Raw genomic sequence first — 17,312 nt, forward strand, 5'->3', positions numbered from 1 at the left:
GTCTCGTTGTTGACCTGTAAGCAAAGCTGATGGCAGGAGCTCACCTGCCTCCTCTCGCGGCGGGACAGGGCATGGCCATTGAGGATCCTCCACAGCATGCGGCCAGCAATGGTGGTGTCAATCCACAGCAGCCGAAAGCCGTGGTAGTAGTGCTTGATCTCATCCAGCACGCGCTGGCCCATCGACCGTCGCATCGGCTCCACGTCCACTGTGGGACTGTACACAGGGCCTCCCTCTTCCAGCTTCTTATTCTTGTCCTTCAGGGACTTGAGGGACTTCTCCACCTTGGAATCATCATACAGCCTGCCCGTGCAGTGCCACCACCGCACGGGGACCTGCTGATGCAGAGCCCATAGTCCTGGATTCTCGCCCAGAAAGGACGGGACTCCCACTACTGCGGCACAGTAGAGCCTGTGAGACCCAGAGGCCAAGCATGGGTGGCCATCTCCACCTTTAGTGTGCAAAGCTGGAAAGAATCTGCTGCTTCTCAACTCTTTAGTCCTAAAAGAGACAAATGCATATGTAGGTACAAGGCATACTTTGTCATTATGGATTGAAGGGCACTTTACACAAATTTAATACACTGGCAAACCAAGTGACATGGGAAAGCATATTCACAGAATTTTTTCTTACATCGTTTTGATCATCCTTGTGATCATCCTGTTTTTAGTAACATAATTCATTTGTGGTCATGGAGTAAGCTCTATTATAATGTGGAGGAATTATAAAGAGGCCTTACAGTCCAGCTAAAAATCCAGCTAAGTTATGGCAGACATCTGTGGCTACACAGCAAAGCTTTGCACATTTCAGGGTTTCACAGGAGTCTTGACTATCAATGAACTCATTAATTCTGAGTTACTGGACAGCAGTGTAAGAAGGTGCAGGGATGAGATGTTGCTGGTTCGAATCTCTGCTGAGGCACGTTTGTTGTACCCTTGGGCAAGGTACTTAACTCACAGTGGCCTTAGTAAACATATCCAGCTGTATAACTGGATAACACTTGTAACATATGTAATTTGCTCTGGGTAACAGAATCTGCTAAATGAAAATAATACAACTCATATCAACAAGTGAAAATACTCTAAAGCTGGCAGCACTGCACAAACATTGTTCATAAAAAGAAACCATTCCCACATTTGGTTTGATATGCTTGATTGATCACCTGACTTCCACTTTAGTTTCACAAGTTCCCAATGAATCATATTTTCATTGTTTGCATCTTTCACTTAAGGTACTCCTATTAAGATTTTTTTTTGGAATAATACCGATGTGTCTCATGTTTTTCTGACTATATACACTAGTGCAGATACAGATTTTTTCCAGACGGTGTCTTTCTTAAACCAGTACTAGGAAAATTTAAGTTTCCTGATAGGAAATATGAGGCAGCACATCTAACAGAGTAAATTGTTACAAAACGCAGGAGGGCATCCAATAAATATGGTGCTGTCTATAAGCTAAGTCATCTGACATCATCTGCAATCACATGAGGGCACTAAACATGAGCATGGTAATATGACAGTTTCTTGCAATATGGGATTGCTACCTTTGGAGTGACAAACGGAGAGCTGTACAGCTGAAGCAGGCACCATCCTGCTGTTTCCCTGAGAGATAGAAAGGAAGACAGGAACATGTCACGGTATCATCACAGAGGTCTACAGGAAGGAATACGGAAATAGGTCATGGTATCATCACACAGGTATACAGAAAGGAAGACAGGAAGATGTCACGGTTTCATCACACAGGCCTACAGGAAGGAAAACAGGAGCATGTCACGGTATCATCACACAGGTCTACAGGTCAACAGACATGACACAAACAGTCATCGTGAGTACAGACACAGACAGCATTAATCTAACTGCAGACAGATTCACTGAAGCCTATATTAGAAATACACTGCAACATAAAGAAGTACAAAAATGCCATTTGCAAATGAAAGTTCACCTGTTCCAGTGCCTCTATTGAATCTAACTTCACTGAAAGAACATCACACATTTCAAAAGGACATTTTCTGACACAGAGAGTCTTCAGTACAAGTGCTTCTCGCTCACTGGCTCACCTTGGTGAGAAACAACTACCTTAGAGTCTGTGGAATTCACAGCTTTTAGAATTTACCCATCAGTCCTTCTGACTCCATCTGCAGACAAGCCGCACATATACATCAGATTTCATTTCCTCACTTCTGTGATCTCAGTAGCATCCCCACAACTGATGCTATAGTTTTTTGTATTGTGTACTTGGCAATGAAAATACAAGTGACGGAATGTTTAGGAGGAGAGGAGCACAGAAGACTTCTGGTGACGTATATTAACCTGCTTCAGTACGAAAACGTGTTACACACACGTACACTAGTAGACAACTTGTATATAGGCCGAACTGAAGTGTCTGTAAACAAAGCCTTTACCATAGTTCATGTGGGGACTGTTTTTGATCAAGAACCAAAATCAACAAAGCAACTGGAAAAGACTGAGCTGTCAAAGAAATAGGAGTACCTAAAAAATGATGACAACGTACATGTATAAAACGTGTGGGATTGCACTGTGCAGTTTTGCAGGTTAGACTATATAGTGCATAGAACTGATATTTAAAGATAAAAGTAGTTACTCAGAATTTAGTCCAGTACCTTACAAGTATATCATTTATTAAAAAAGGTTCTTTTGCGAAAAATAGCCAAGAACAAGGTATACCTCTGGTTTCAAGGATTCTTTTACTGTTTTGCAAAATTATAACTGCCGTCTTGCAATATAATCATGTCCAAGATCCTGAAGTCTCCTCTTAAAAATTCCTCTAAAAAAACTCAAAAGGGCACATGGCCAATGTCTGCAGTGTTGACCTGTCTTTTGATTTCCATTACTTGAATTGTTTTTCCCCTTTCATATTCATGTAAAAAAGCCTTTCAAGGGTCTCTTTTATGGTAGATATTCCTTTTTTACATTCATTTACATTCAAAGATGTGTAAGGTTGTGAAGCAACCAAGATAACAGTGTGTAAATCCACCCTTTGTCTCAACCACCTGCTCAACCTCTTATTTAACACCTAATCAAGGAAACACTATCTGATGACAGTCTGGGGGTCTTCCAGCCATTCTCCTTTTGAAATAGTAAAGTAGCTGGGAGACGATAGTTAACTTAGAGTGGCAACCAAGAGACCACAAACAAATAAAATGGGCTAAGATGTGAGGGCCGGGAGTGAGCTGTTTCATCGGTTTCGTCTTTCATTTGCATTCAAAGCAAAAATCCGACAACAATACTGCATAAAATAAGTCTTAATCAACAATTCTGGGTTCATTTTGACTCCACTGAACCCAGAGTGCGTTGGACGCATTTCTGACAACCGCCGTTCCTGTAAATAAGTGTTTTCCATGAAGATCTGGATTGTACCTTGTTTTTCCTGACAGATGGAACTTTGCCTGATGGCTGGGCTGTGTAACCCAGCTCTGCCAATGCTGACAGGTGACAGGATTTAGCTTCACATCATCCTGAAATAGCTGCAATTGCAACAGTTGCAACAATCATAATCCAATTTGTATTCTGAACACATACAGAATGGATGCCACTTCTACCAGCAAGCATATTCTCTTTGGGTCTTCACTCTGCAAACTTTGAAAAGCTGACTTTCTTTCCAGGACATGCATCTTTAAAGTGCCCAAACAGTTGCTGTAAGTTGCAGAATACAGGGTTTTTCTGGACATCGACCAGGCTTTTGCTGCTTGGACTCTTTATTGCCACATCACTACATAATACACATTAGCAAATTTCAATATTTATTTTCACATTTTCATAATCATAATTAACCTAAAAAAATGTTTCCCATTTACTAGGGCACTATTAGGATATAAAGATATGAAGATCATGTTTGTGGCATGTATAGATCAAAGGCAAGGATGAGGGAAACAATGTTCAGATTAAAATATTTTGCAAATATCAAGTCTCGAGTCACTGTCAATCTTTACATCAATGCAAAACTAGGGTATGCAAATTAAGACAACTATTTATCAGCATGCAAGGTCATTGATTAATACCATGTTGTGCGACAAAATCATGTGCTGGTGCGACCAGCTGAGAACATTGGTAGCACCAGTGCTACCAGTGGAAAAGTTAGTCTGGAGCCCTGATATGAGAGAGGACAGTGTGGCCAGGACCAATGAGTTAAACCTGTTTTTCAACAGGTTTGACACTGGAGCCTTTGTCCACCCACCCCCCAGCCCCTCGACCATTCACACCTCCCCAATCACCATACAGGCCCCCTCCAGCCCTTCTTAGGGCCCTGTATCCGGAACTGCCCCTCTCCCCTCGCCACTCCCCCCAACCATCACAACTGACCAGGTGAAAATGCAACTGGAAAGACTCCACTCAGGCAAAGCTGCAGGCCCTGATGGCGTGACGACGGAGGTGCTTAAGGCGTGTGCCGAACAGCTATGTGGAGTCTTCCAAAGCATCTTCAATCTGAGCCGGAGTCTTGGAAGGGTTCCCACACTGTGGAAAACGTCATGCCTGGTCCCTGTGCCTAAGAGGGGGTACCCCAAGGTCTTACATAACTACAGGCCAGTGGCGTTAACATCACATGAATTAACATGGCCCCCCGAGAGGCAGCCATGGTTGTATGGTGTCGTTTATGTTTATGTTTGTTTTGTTCGCTAAACCTACACATAGCGTCACAATTCGGATTACGTTCAACCGACACGATCTCCTATATATTAGGAGCCTATTACTACAAGATATTATTCCGGAATTTCTGAGCATTCTATGAAAGAACTCTCTGGGTGATTACCAATCCTCATCAAGGAACAAAGGCATGGCAAAGCGGCGAGCACGGGAAAGACGTGGTGTCGCGGCTTCGCAGACGTGGCTTTTGACCGGCACTTCCTGGGATATTTCTTTCAAATGTTCGTTCTCTACACAACAAACCCAAGGAACTGCGAAAGCTGGTAAGCACAATAAAGGACTTTTCTACTACATCTGCACTCTGCTTCACTGAAACGTAGTTACGTGAGAACATTCCCGATGCTGAGGTAGATCTGCCTGGTTTTTCACTATTCAGAGCAGATTGCGATCCTGCACTCTGCCAGAAATCCAGGGGTGGAGGAATATGTTTTTATTTTAACCAACACTGGTGCAGCGATGTGTCCGTTTTAGGCAAAACGAGCTCTCCCAAGCTGGAAAGTTTTATTGTCAACTGCAAGCCATTCTACTCTCCGCAGGAATTCACCTCTATAATACTGGTTGGGGTGTACATTCCACCTCAGGCAAATGCCCACTCACCACAACAGCTGGCAGACCAGATTGTACAGGTTGAAGGAAAACACCGACTCTCCAGTCATCATTATGGGAGATTTCAACCACACCAACCTGAGTGTTGAACTCCCTAAATACAAACAACTGATCAAGTGTCCCACCAGAGAGGGCAAAATCCTGGATCATTGTTACACCACCATCAAGGATGCATACAAGGCAACCATCCGTGCCCCACTGGGGAACTCTGACCATTCCCTTATTCACCTCATCCCTTCATACAGACAAAAGCTTAAAACTACCCAGCCTGAGGTGAAAACGGTGAAAATATGGTCCCCTGAGGCCATAGATGATCTGCAGGACTGCTTGGACTCCACAGACTGTGGTGTTTTCAGAACCACCAACGACAGCCTGGATGACTATGCTGAGGCAGTTACCTCTTACATCAGTTTTTGTGAGGAGACCTGCATCCCAAAGACTGTGTATACAGTGCTGCTTGAAAGTTTGTGAACCCTCCAGACATGGTCATTGTTTTTGTTAAAAAAATTAAAATAACCTTATTAAATGTACATCCAAACCCCAATTTGTAAAGCAGACTTTCCAAATGATAGACACAAACAAAAAAAAGATATTTTCATTATTTATTCAACAAAAGTGGTTTATCTCATAAAAACTGAAAACTGTGCAAAAGTATGTGAACCCTTTTATTTAGTAGCTTGTGCCATCTCCTTTTGCAGCCATTACTTCAACCAAACGTCTTCTGTAACCACTGACCAGTCTCTCACATCTGCCATTGGGGATTTTTGCCCACTCCTCCTTGCAGAACTCAGCCAGTTGAGAGAGGTTGAAGGGACATCTGGCATGTACCGCCCGCTTCAGGTCTAGCCACAACATTTAGATTGGATTGAGGTCCGGACTTTGACTAGGTCAATCCAGAGTACAAATCTTCTTTCTTTTAAGCCATTCCTTGGTGGTATTACTTGAATGCTTTGGGTCGTTGTCTTGTTGCATCACCCATTTTCGGCCCAGCTTCAGCTCCCTGACTGATGGCAGGAGATTCTCATCAAGAATTTGTTGATAGGCCTGAGAATTCAAGCTTCCCTGGATAATATGGAGTCGTCCAGGCCTGGAGGCAGAAAAGCAGCCCCAGACCTTCACATTTCCACCACCATGCTTCACTGTTGGGAGGAGGTTCTTTTCTTGGAATTCAGTGTTGGCTTTTCTCCAAACATGGCAGTTTTGATTATGACCAAATAAATCTATTTGGACTCATCTGTCCAGAGAATGGACTTCCAAAAGGCCTCTGGTTTGTCCAAATGCTCTCTGGAAAAGTTGAAACAGGTAGCTTTGTTCTTTTTTGAGAGCAGAGGCTTCCTTCTACCAACCCTCCCATGAATGTCATGTCTGTTCAATTTCCATCTGATTGTAGACACATGCACATTTACCCCAGATGCTGCCAGAGAGGTCTGCAACTCTCTAGAGGTGATGTGTGGGTTGGCCTTTACCTCATTTATTATTTTTCTGGTGCTTCTTGATGATAGTTTTGATGGGCGTCCACTTCTAGGCAGAGTTGTGGTCATGTTGAATGCCCTCCATTTGTAGATGATTTGTCTTACAGTGGATGGATGGAGCTGGAATCTTTTGGAGATGGTCTTGTAGCCTTCCCCAGACTGATGGGCTGTCACCACCTTCCTGATGTCCTCGGATATCTCCTTTCCTCTTGGCATTGTTGGTCTTTGTGGGTACACCTTGGCACCTCTCTTTTAATCAGTGTTGCCCAACCCCTTTCCTAAGGATGTCTAATTGGTCTGCTCAACTGATTAATTAAGCACCCAAATGTGTTTCACCTGAATCTGTTACCACTTGACGTTACCAATGCAATTCCATCTTTCATGTAGTTTTTTGGCTACTCACACAATTCCCTCTAAAGAAACACATGCAATTGATAACCATACATCTGACATTTAATATATAAAAAACTGGTGATGATAAAATAAGAAAATCATGGTAAAACAGAAAACTCTGAACTGCTCAAGGGGTTCACATACTTTCAAGCAGCACTGTAGGTACAACAGCAGCAAACCTTGGTTCTCTTCTGAGCTGGGGAAATTACGCTCCACCAAGGAAGACGCCGAAAGGAGTAGTGACCGAGACGCATACAAGAGAGCCAAGTATGCACTCAAAGCAGTCAAAACTTCCAAGCGCAAATACAGGGACAAACTGGAGAACCACTTCTCCACTAATGACTGTTCTTCCATCTGGAGGGGACTCCAGAATATCACAAACTACAAACCTAAACCCATCAACACCACAGCAGACCCTTCACTCCCAAACCAGCTTAACACCTTCTACTCCAGATTTGAAAAACAAAGAACTTTCACCCCAGCCCCCTCTCCCCAACCCAGCCACACTCACTGAAGCCCCTTTCACACATGCACTGGACGCTGGAATGTATCCGGCCCTTAGCCGGAGGAGCTGTATGTGAGAACGCAAATGTCCAAATCAGTTCGACCGGACATGTGACGGACTTCATTCTGCCAGCTCCCTAGTAAAAAGTCCGCCTCATGTCGGAGTGAGCCCATGTGTGAATACAGCAGGCAACGTTCTGGAGAATCCACCGCCAACGAGTGGGCGTGTTGATGACGTTTCTGTCATGCAACTGGTGCGAAACCGGAAGAAAAGAAACATCTGCCTCGTAGTCTTTTCTGCGTGCCTGTATATTGCTTTCCACTGTTTTGTTGACATTGCGGATACGTCCAAATACATGCTATTTTGAGTCCAATGATCGTTAAAGAGATAGTTAGCTATAGTTATACTGCCAAAACTTGTCTCTTATGATGATCAATAACGTTGGTTAGTAGTTCATTATCTTGTTAGTAGCTAGCTAAGCTGTAGCTAAGTAATAGCGATAGGTATAGTGAGACAGGTGAATTGGTGACCTAACATTACATAGCGAACTACAAAAACTTACCTTCCTGTTATAATAAATGTATAATTAATAATAAATTGTGTGTACCGGTAGCACCATTTGGATGGCTATGTGTGATTTTTTATAGGCTACCCAAAAGTACAATAGCTATGTTCGCCTTCTCCTCCTCCGTGCCACATTATGTGCCTGTACCACCGAAAGGTAAGATATTGAAAATATAACACTTCATCTCGCGAATGCTTTGTCCGGAGTTCATACGTGAAAACGGCTTGAGACACTGTTTTCCCCCACCTCCCCCCCAACCCTCTTCTGACCTTAACCTCCCTACACCTACAACCCCCAACTCCCCAGCCCCTATCACTATCACTAGCCATCAACTCAGCTGTATTCTCAAGAAAGAAAAGATCAGAAAAGCAGCTGGCCCTGATCGTGTCTCACCGGCAACACTTAACTGTTCTGCACAGTGCCTATCTCCCATCCTGGCTGATATCTTTAATAAGTCCCTGCCCCAGTGCACCGTGCCTGCTTGCTTCAAAACCTCCGTTATCATCCCAGTCCCCAAAAAACAGAAGATTTCCTGCCTGAACGACTACAGGCTGGAAGCCTTAACTTCTGTTGTCATGAAGTGCTTTGAGAGACTCATCCTGCACTACCTCAAAACTAAAAATTTAGATTCTGATTCTGACATGTGATGAAGACTCTGGAGAGGCTGGTCCTCTCCCACCTCAGACCCCTGGTCAGACCAGCATTGGACCCCCTGCAGTTTGCTTACCAGGAACGCATCGGAGTGGAGGATGCCGTCATATGCCTGATACACCTAGCCTACTCCCATCTTGACGAGGCTGGGGCCACTGTAAGAGTCATGTTCTTCGACTTCTCCAGTGCCTTTGACACCATACAGCCTTTATTGCTGGGAGACAAGCTCAGGTGCATGCGGTTGGGACGCTCCACTGGTGACCTGGAAAACGGACTGCCTGACCAACAGACCACAGTATGTGAGACTAGGGAGCAGTGTGTCAGAGACAGTGTTGAGCAGCACAGGGGCCCCCCAGGGGACTGTCCTCTCCCCCTTCCTGTTCACCCTGTACACCTCTGATTTCAGGTACAACTCAGAGTCATGCCACCTTCAGAAGTTCTCTGATGACGCTGCCATCGTGGGGTGTATCAACGTGCAACAGGAGGCAGAATACAGGGGACTGGTAGACCGCTTTGTGGAGCGGTGCAGCCTGAACCATCTGCAGCTAAACGTCAGCAAGACGAAGGAGCTGGTCGTGGACTTCCGCAGGTATAAGCCTACTCTGACCCCTGTCTCCATCCATGAAGAAGATGTCGAGGTAGCCCACTCCTACAAATACCTTGGAGTGCACCTACACAACAGGCTGGAGTGGATTGAGAACACAGGCCCTCTACAAGAAGGGCCAGAGTCGGCTCTACTTCCTGCGGAGACTATGATCCTTCAACGTCTGCAACAAGATGCTACAGATGTTCTATCAGTCTGTGATATCCAGTGCCATTTTCTACACAGTGGTGTGCTGGGGGTGTGGTCTGAAAGCCAGGGACGCCAACAGACTGAACTGAACTAGCTTGTTAAGAAAGCCAGCTCTGTCATAGGAGGCGGAATTGAGCTGGACTTACTAGGGGCGATGGTGGAGAGGAGGATGCTTAAGCTGGTGAGCATCCTAAACAACACCTCCCGTCCCCTCCACAACGGGCTTGTTAAGCTGAAGAGCACCTTCAGTGGCAGGCTGATCTCCCCCAGGTGTTCCACTGAGAGACACAGAAGGTTGTTTCTGCCAGCAGCCATCAAACTTTACAACTCCTCCCCTCTCTGCTGCAACATGGATCAGACTGACGCTTGAGGCCCTGTGCTGTTCCCCTGTACACATATTCATTGCACAATTAAAATAACTATTTCTTTTTTTGAAAAGCTTTATACTTCAGAAATAGGTCTAAACACATCTGAATTAAGTAATTTCCCTGGACCACATTCATATTCCCAGGATATCGGAAGCAATTAAAGAAGAACTAGAGAAAGATATAACTTTAATGGAATTATCTGTTTGCCATTGAGACAGTATCAAAGGAGGGAAAACCCCGGGGCCAGATGGGATACCCATTGAAGTTTATAAAATGTTCAAACATAAAGTTATGCCACCACTATTAGAAATGTTCATGGAATCTTTTCGTAATGGAATCCTTCCAACATCCTTAAGAGGAGCTTTAATTACTTTGTTGCCAAAACCTGGCAAACCAAATAATAACTGAAAATTTTAGGCCAATAAGTCTTTTAAATGTGGATTTAAAAATTTTGAGTAAGATAATAGCCAAGAGACTTGAGAAAATTATTCCAAATATTATTGACAAAGACCAAAATGGCTTTGTACAAGGTAGGCAAGGCTTCCATAATGTTAGGAGAATCCTAAATATACTGATAGAGGAAAAGGGAGCAACAGATACAGCATTACTGTCATTAGACGCGGAAAAAGCATTTGACAGAGTGGAATGGCCTTATTTATTTGAGATCCTTACACGTGAAAACTTTAATAAGTGGATAAAACTACTTTATACAGAACCATATGCTGAAATCATGACTAATCGTAATATATCCAAATCTTTTAAAATACAAAGAGGATGTAGGCAAGGAGATCCCTTATCCCCTTTGCTGTTTATTATGGCTATAGAACCACTGGCAATAGCTGTAAGAACGCACCAAAACATAACAGGCATAATAGTTGGACAACAGGATCATCGTCTAGCTCTATTTGCGGATGACATAATAATTTTTCTGAAAAAGATGGAAATATCCATTCCTGAATTATTAGAACTCATCAATATATTTGGAAAAATCTCAGGATATAAATTAAACAAATCAAAATGATCAATTATGTTCCTAAATCAATTAGAAAGTAAAAAACCCTCCTAAAATAGCCACTCAATTTAAAATTGTGGATTGCTTCACATACCTGGGTATCCAAATTGTACCACAACTTAAACATATTATAGCATGTAATTATGAACCATTAATGGATGAAATTTCAAAATCACTAGATAGATGGACACATATACCAATATCACTAATAGGTAAAATAAATGTCCTTAAAATGAATATACTGCCTAAACTATTGTATCTATTTCAAAATCTCCCACTTCCTCCTCCAAGTAACCTGTTCACTCAACTAAAAAGATTGTTTATCAGATTTTTGTGGAATAATAGACGTCCCCGGACACGACTGTCACTACTGTACTTACCCTTTGATAGAGGGGGACTGTCCCAACCCACTCTGGTACTATTGGGCAGCACAATTGAACACATTGCTGTTCCATTTCACGGAAAGAGATGCTCCTCTCTGGAAAGAAATGGAGGAACTCCAGCTAAGTCTGCCCCTCCCTACATACCTGTACTCAGCAAGCACTAAAATCCTTAAAAAGAATACAAAAAATCCTATTGTGAAAAACATGATTGTAGTGTGGCATCAAGTTAAAAAATATCTCAGAGAAACGCCCTCTCTCTCTGTCTTCAGCCCAATATGGAGGAATGACTCCTTCCCACCCAGGAAAAGCAGACGGGGGGATTTAAATCTTGGGTTATGAAGGGGCTGGGGAAAATAGGAGATCTGTACAATGCGCAAAAGGTGTTGATGACATTCAAAGAAATAGTTGATAAATTTAATATACCACCGTAATCATTTTTTCAATATCTTGCAGTTGAGAAATTCATTAGAACTCGACAAATCAACATTAGACATTCCTGAAATGTCCTGTTATAGAGAAAACTAATGAACACAAATTGTTTAGGAAGAGGTTTGATTTCCAAAATGTATAAATGCCTGGTGGATGGATGTACAGAAACGTCTGTAGAATGGCTGGGGGCATGGAGAGAGGATCTACAAGAGGACATCTCAGTGGTAGAGTGGGAAGAGGCATGTACTAAAGTACAATCAAGAACTACTAACACCCGCTTGAAATTACTGCAATATAATTGGTTGATGCGATCGTATGTAACTCCAGAAAAGCTAAACAAATATAATAGCGCTATTCCTGATATTTGTATCAAAATGTGAGAGGGAAAAGGGTACATTTTTCCATTGTATTTGGCAATGTACAGAAATACAAAAATTCTGGCAAGAAGTGAAACAATACCATTCAGAATATTTTACAGATTCAAGTACCCTTAATCCCACAGCTGTTTATATTAGGTTTGCACCCAGAGAATTTGAAAGATTTAAAAAAATCAACGATCATTTATAGATTTATAAGCATATTAATTGCAAAGAGAGTAATAGCCCTATCCTGGAAAAACACCAGGAATCAACAAGTGGCTATCAGAGCTATCTACCACTCTCCCTTTAGAGAAAATCACCTACACATTAAAACATCAAGAACATAATTTTCATCACATCTGGGGCACCTTCATTTCTTATATATCAGGAACGGACTTGTCACATGTGATGGAAGATCCTGGAGACGTGTGAATAGTGGCCGCTCTGTAATACTCAATTCTACAGGAATGTTTGTTTTTTATCCTTTTCTCCTATTTAATGGACTATAATTATTTGGACCCCCAACCAATAATTGGAACAACTGGGAAGGTGGGGTGGGGTGATATGTTGTTCAATACAATGTAACTGTATTTTTATGTTGTGAAAACACTAAAAAGAATGTTGGCAAAAAAATAACTATTTCTCCTATCTCACTCCCATCTCACAGATACTGGTTTAAGAATTACACTATATAGTTATTTATAATTGTTATTCACAAGTATAATAATAACGGTGTTTTTTCTATTGCGTACATGCAAATGGTAAATTTATAGCAAATTTATAGTAAATAGTAAATTGCAATAATTTCTACTCTTGTTTATATTTGGGTCATATGTCATTATATACTGTACTATGTATATATTCATTGCACAATGGACAATAACTTTTCCTGACAGATGCAACCTTTCTATTTATTTTATTCTATTATTGTGTTTGACTGACAGATGTAACCTTTCTATTGTTTTTATTTTATTCTATCGTTGCGTTTGATTTGTGCTGGACGGGCTGTTGTGACACTCAAATTTCCCTCAGGATTAATAAAGGATTTCTTATTCTCATTCTTATAACAGTGTCTTGTAATAATCCTGAATATGGCCAAAATGTAATGCAAATGCCAACTTTGATTTTCTCTCATTCATACTTTTAGATATGAAAGTCAAATATGTCAAAAATCCTTCCTCGAATGGACCTTTACATCAAAAATGTCACATTTTTTGTTCCATTTTCAAGCAGAATGACACCAGAAATTCTTGTTAAGTACCTTTCTCAATGACACAACAGCAGTGTATCAGCTGAGAATGTAACTCCAGCACAGCATGAAAGGCAGAGTATTAGTGAAGCCAGCTTATCCTCAAATGCCTCTCTATGGACATAAATACTACTCTGCGAGTTTCTCTCACACTAGCAGATCAGGGCTTTACTTTTGTCTTATTCTAACCAGCCACATTCAGCTCAAATAAAGTTCATGATACAGAAAGTTGAATGTAAGTTTTTTCTTTTTTGTCCCCTCTCAACAACCCTGTTTTGGAACTGCCAATTGTTCCATCATTGTGGGATCCCAGTTACTATCAGGAAGGGACATAGGGCTCAGCCTACACTCAGGGACTGTCAGTGCTTTGCCAACTGAGCTGCTTAGGATCATCATAAAAGCCAAGAAAACATGGAAACAAATCAAAACTCTACTACATTTGATTGGTATTTTGCATGGGACATGGTATGCCCAGAAGTGAACCTCAATCCCAGTTTGTGTAAATGCCCAGTTTCTTTATGAAGCAGAGTATGCATGAATTTGGGATATGTGGACAGTTGTTCTCTACTGGCAATAACACATAGATCGTCTGTTGGGACAGCTAGTAGGCAACATATGACATAACTTTCAGTCTCTCAGATTTCAGGCAATTTCAGGAAACCATGCAGTGTTCTCATGAAAAATGATTTCTCAGTGGATGAAATTTTACTTGCAAAGGGTCTGCAATCCATATGTATGTCCTGAACATTTCTTCTTACATTACATATGTGAAAGATAAGAAACCAGATAATTTCTCCTTGCGTACTTAATAAATACTTTATGGGGAAAGATTTTAAAAAAGATTTTAAAAAATGTGCTTTGGTCTCTCGGTTCATTTATGAGTGAAAGATCACCAGTTTTTCCACTATTCTTCCCTTTCTTTTTTTGTTCTGCTGTGTTTCATTTAATGTTAATAAAGATCATAACATTTAAAGACAGAGGTCAACATCAATCAACACTTGTCACTGAAACAGACTTTAAAAAGGTATGCATCTTACTGGCTCCCTTTTGAACAAACCACTGGTTACAAATGGTTACAGAACCCTTGGCAACATGGGAGAGAGTGCTGGAACGTTAACAAAGGGAACATGGACACATATACAGTAATGTGATACAATGACACCACGGGTGCTACCATTGCAAAGCCTCACTTAATTGTTCTTTACTATGCCCACATAAAAAACTACTGCCTCCTAAAAAAAGATGTTTTATTTTCTCTGGATTCCACCCAAGCACATCAGCAGAGGCTGATAGGCTGAGGTAGAAGACAACAAGCATTTGGCTTAAAAATTAAAATGTCCTTCAACTCTTTAATGTAACTGACTTTCATGATTAATAAGAGTGCCAACGTCAGTCTGCAGCCATCATAACAGCTTATTTTTAACACCTGTAAACCTTTTGGTCGCTCGTATTCCCAACCCCTCCTCCCCCCACATAGTTACTTCCCTTACACTGTTACTAACTTGTACCTTGTCTCCAGCTTGCATCTTGTCAGGCCAACTAATGAAATTTGGTCATGCAGCACTTCTAATGCGTTGACTCCTCATATGGCTTTTTGCTTTGTTGTATTCTGCATTTTTTACAAGTCGCTTTGGATAAAAGTATCTGCCAAATGAATAATGCTACGAATCTTTTGTAACTGTTGTGTTCAGACTTTCTGGGCTTGTCTTCCATTTTTGTATTGTTACATTGCCTGTGGGGCTTTTCAGTTATGAATAATGGAAATCAGTGAAAATCAGTGGAAAACACCAAGTATTAACTGAGTTGACTATGCACACGATAAAAACAAAATTCCACTTTGAAGCATTATTTCAACCTCCAAAAACGTAAACTGAAATACATTTTTTCTACCAAACAAGAGACAATTACTATGCTAAAATCGGCAGCTAATGGGTGGTATTAAGTTTCGGCAAGGTTGATAATCAAAAAAGCCATCAAAAATAATTTTAAAAAAAGGTTCAGGACACACTGGTTCAAAGTGAGCTTATAGTTCCATATTTCTTGCTCCTAGACTACCTCTGATGGACTCTTGAGTCTACCATTTCAAACCATTTCCGATATATTATTGCTAATGCAATCACTAGTGTGCAATGATTTTTCCTTATCCACATCGCTATACACTGCTATATTTTTTGGTAAACTTATACTATTTTGCGCCAAAATGATTTCATTTAAGTATTTTATTGACGATCCCAGCAACTTAATGCTCACTGCACAAATGGAGCAAGCGCGGTCCGCCAGAATTGTCCGACCTTATAAAATAAATGTGTGGATCTCACATTTTTCTAACACTGTCATAACAATTAGATTATGTAAACTACACATGGGATTTAATAAGTATTTAAAAATGAACTTTGCTTGGCACTTATCTATCATACGTAATGTTAAAGAAATCAATTGTAGGAGCACCAAAAATATGGCTGACAGCAGCCGTAGGACTAGTGCTACTGTTTGGTTCAGACATCGGCCAGGAAGGCTTAACATGACTCAGTCATTTTTCAGCCACATACGCAGTTTCTTTAGATGTATGGAAAACACTGGTAAAACGAGGACAACAGGAACATGACTATAACGTTACCGTAATTCGTTCCAGAAGCTGTCTTTAAACAGCAGGTGGCTAGCGATGAATGATTACACACAAGGAACTGTTAGCATGTCAAACTAACGACAGTTACGGAAAGGATACATACGTAACTTCAGTGTAGCTGGTAGTGTTGTGATTAAAAATAAATTGTCTAGCTGGTTAACTAACATTAACAAAAGCTTCAAATGACTCAGAATGACTATCTCACTAGCTGCCCAGATGGAGAGGTAACCGCAACCCCCCACCCCATAGTAAAGCTACATTTCTGAACGAATTATAATCGGCTAATAACTAGCTAACACACATTTCTAAAACCACATGAAATATTGTGAATTATGTAGCGAACATTCCCCAGGTTTACCAACTTTCAAGCTAGCAAGTTCCCTGGATCGGCGGCAGCGACTGACGGGTTTTCTTTCAGAATTCAATGCATGTCCCGCTAGACAGCTAACATTAGCTTGCTTGACGTACGAAGGTCAAATCGGGTTACACTGTGCAGCTAAGCCTGCTAAACAGCTAACCACACAAGGGGAGCACCCTAGTTAGACTAGTTAATGTTTGCTAGCTGGCTGGCTAAAAATGACCTTGACGCACTGGTTATGGAACCTTCATCATAGTTAAAGGCTAATTTGCTAGCCATCCAACGTTAGCTATCCAGTTATGTTTTCTCGCTGCTCACTGTCTTATGAGCTACCGGTAGCTGGCCAAATAACTATCAACACAGCGTAGTTTTTAAGTTAGCTAACGTTAGCGAACATTGTTTCAATAGCAACGCAACGGTAGCAGTACAATTTTATCTGACAGTTCGAGACTGACAACATTTAGTCCATTTGGCTATCTGTTTACTAACTTAAATGAGAGCTAATGTTAACTATCGGACGCTGAAAAGTAACTGTTAGCTACCTCGTGGCTAGGTAGCCAACTGCCGACAGTCATCGGTTAGACCGATGGCAAAATTAAAAAATAAACACCATTAGCGTTAGCCAACTTACCTTTCCGAAAGTCCTTGTTTAAGGACCTGGATGTTTTCATCAGTGGAGACCAAGATCTGGTAAACAGGATTAATGCCATTCTAAACTGTGTTAATGTTTAACACTTAGCAAGCTAAATACAACAAAATAATGAAATAACGCTTGTTTGTTTTACGTGCTTACAGGTAGCTAATTAGCTAGCCAGTGAGACAGAGACTGAACTTGTCGCCCCATGCCCTTTCTTTCCCGGCCGTTGTGGTGACGGTGGTAAA

General features: G+C 41.4%; 1 protein-coding gene across 5 annotated transcripts in view; it reads right to left on the reverse strand.

Moving 5' to 3' along the window:
* The window catches only part of letm1 (leucine zipper-EF-hand containing transmembrane protein 1), a 47,121-nt gene extending 29,809 nt beyond the window's left edge, over window positions 1-17,312 (reverse strand). For all 5 annotated transcript variants that reach the window (XM_036516805.1, XM_036516804.1, XM_036516802.1 and 2 more), the window contains exons 1-3: window positions 17,062-17,312; window positions 1,544-1,601; window positions 45-501 (exon numbers count right to left, since the gene is read on the reverse strand). In XM_036516805.1, the coding sequence (XP_036372698.1) occupies window positions 45-501; window positions 1,544-1,601; window positions 17,062-17,140 (594 nt within the window). In that variant the 5' untranslated portion in view covers window positions 17,141-17,312. The remainder of the gene's footprint in view (window positions 1-44; window positions 502-1,543; window positions 1,602-17,061) is intronic.

The sequence above is a fragment of the Megalops cyprinoides genome, chromosome 22 (genome assembly GCF_013368585.1).
Source record: "Megalops cyprinoides isolate fMegCyp1 chromosome 22, fMegCyp1.pri, whole genome shotgun sequence".
NCBI classification, from domain to species: domain Eukaryota; kingdom Metazoa; phylum Chordata; class Actinopteri; order Elopiformes; family Megalopidae; genus Megalops; species Megalops cyprinoides.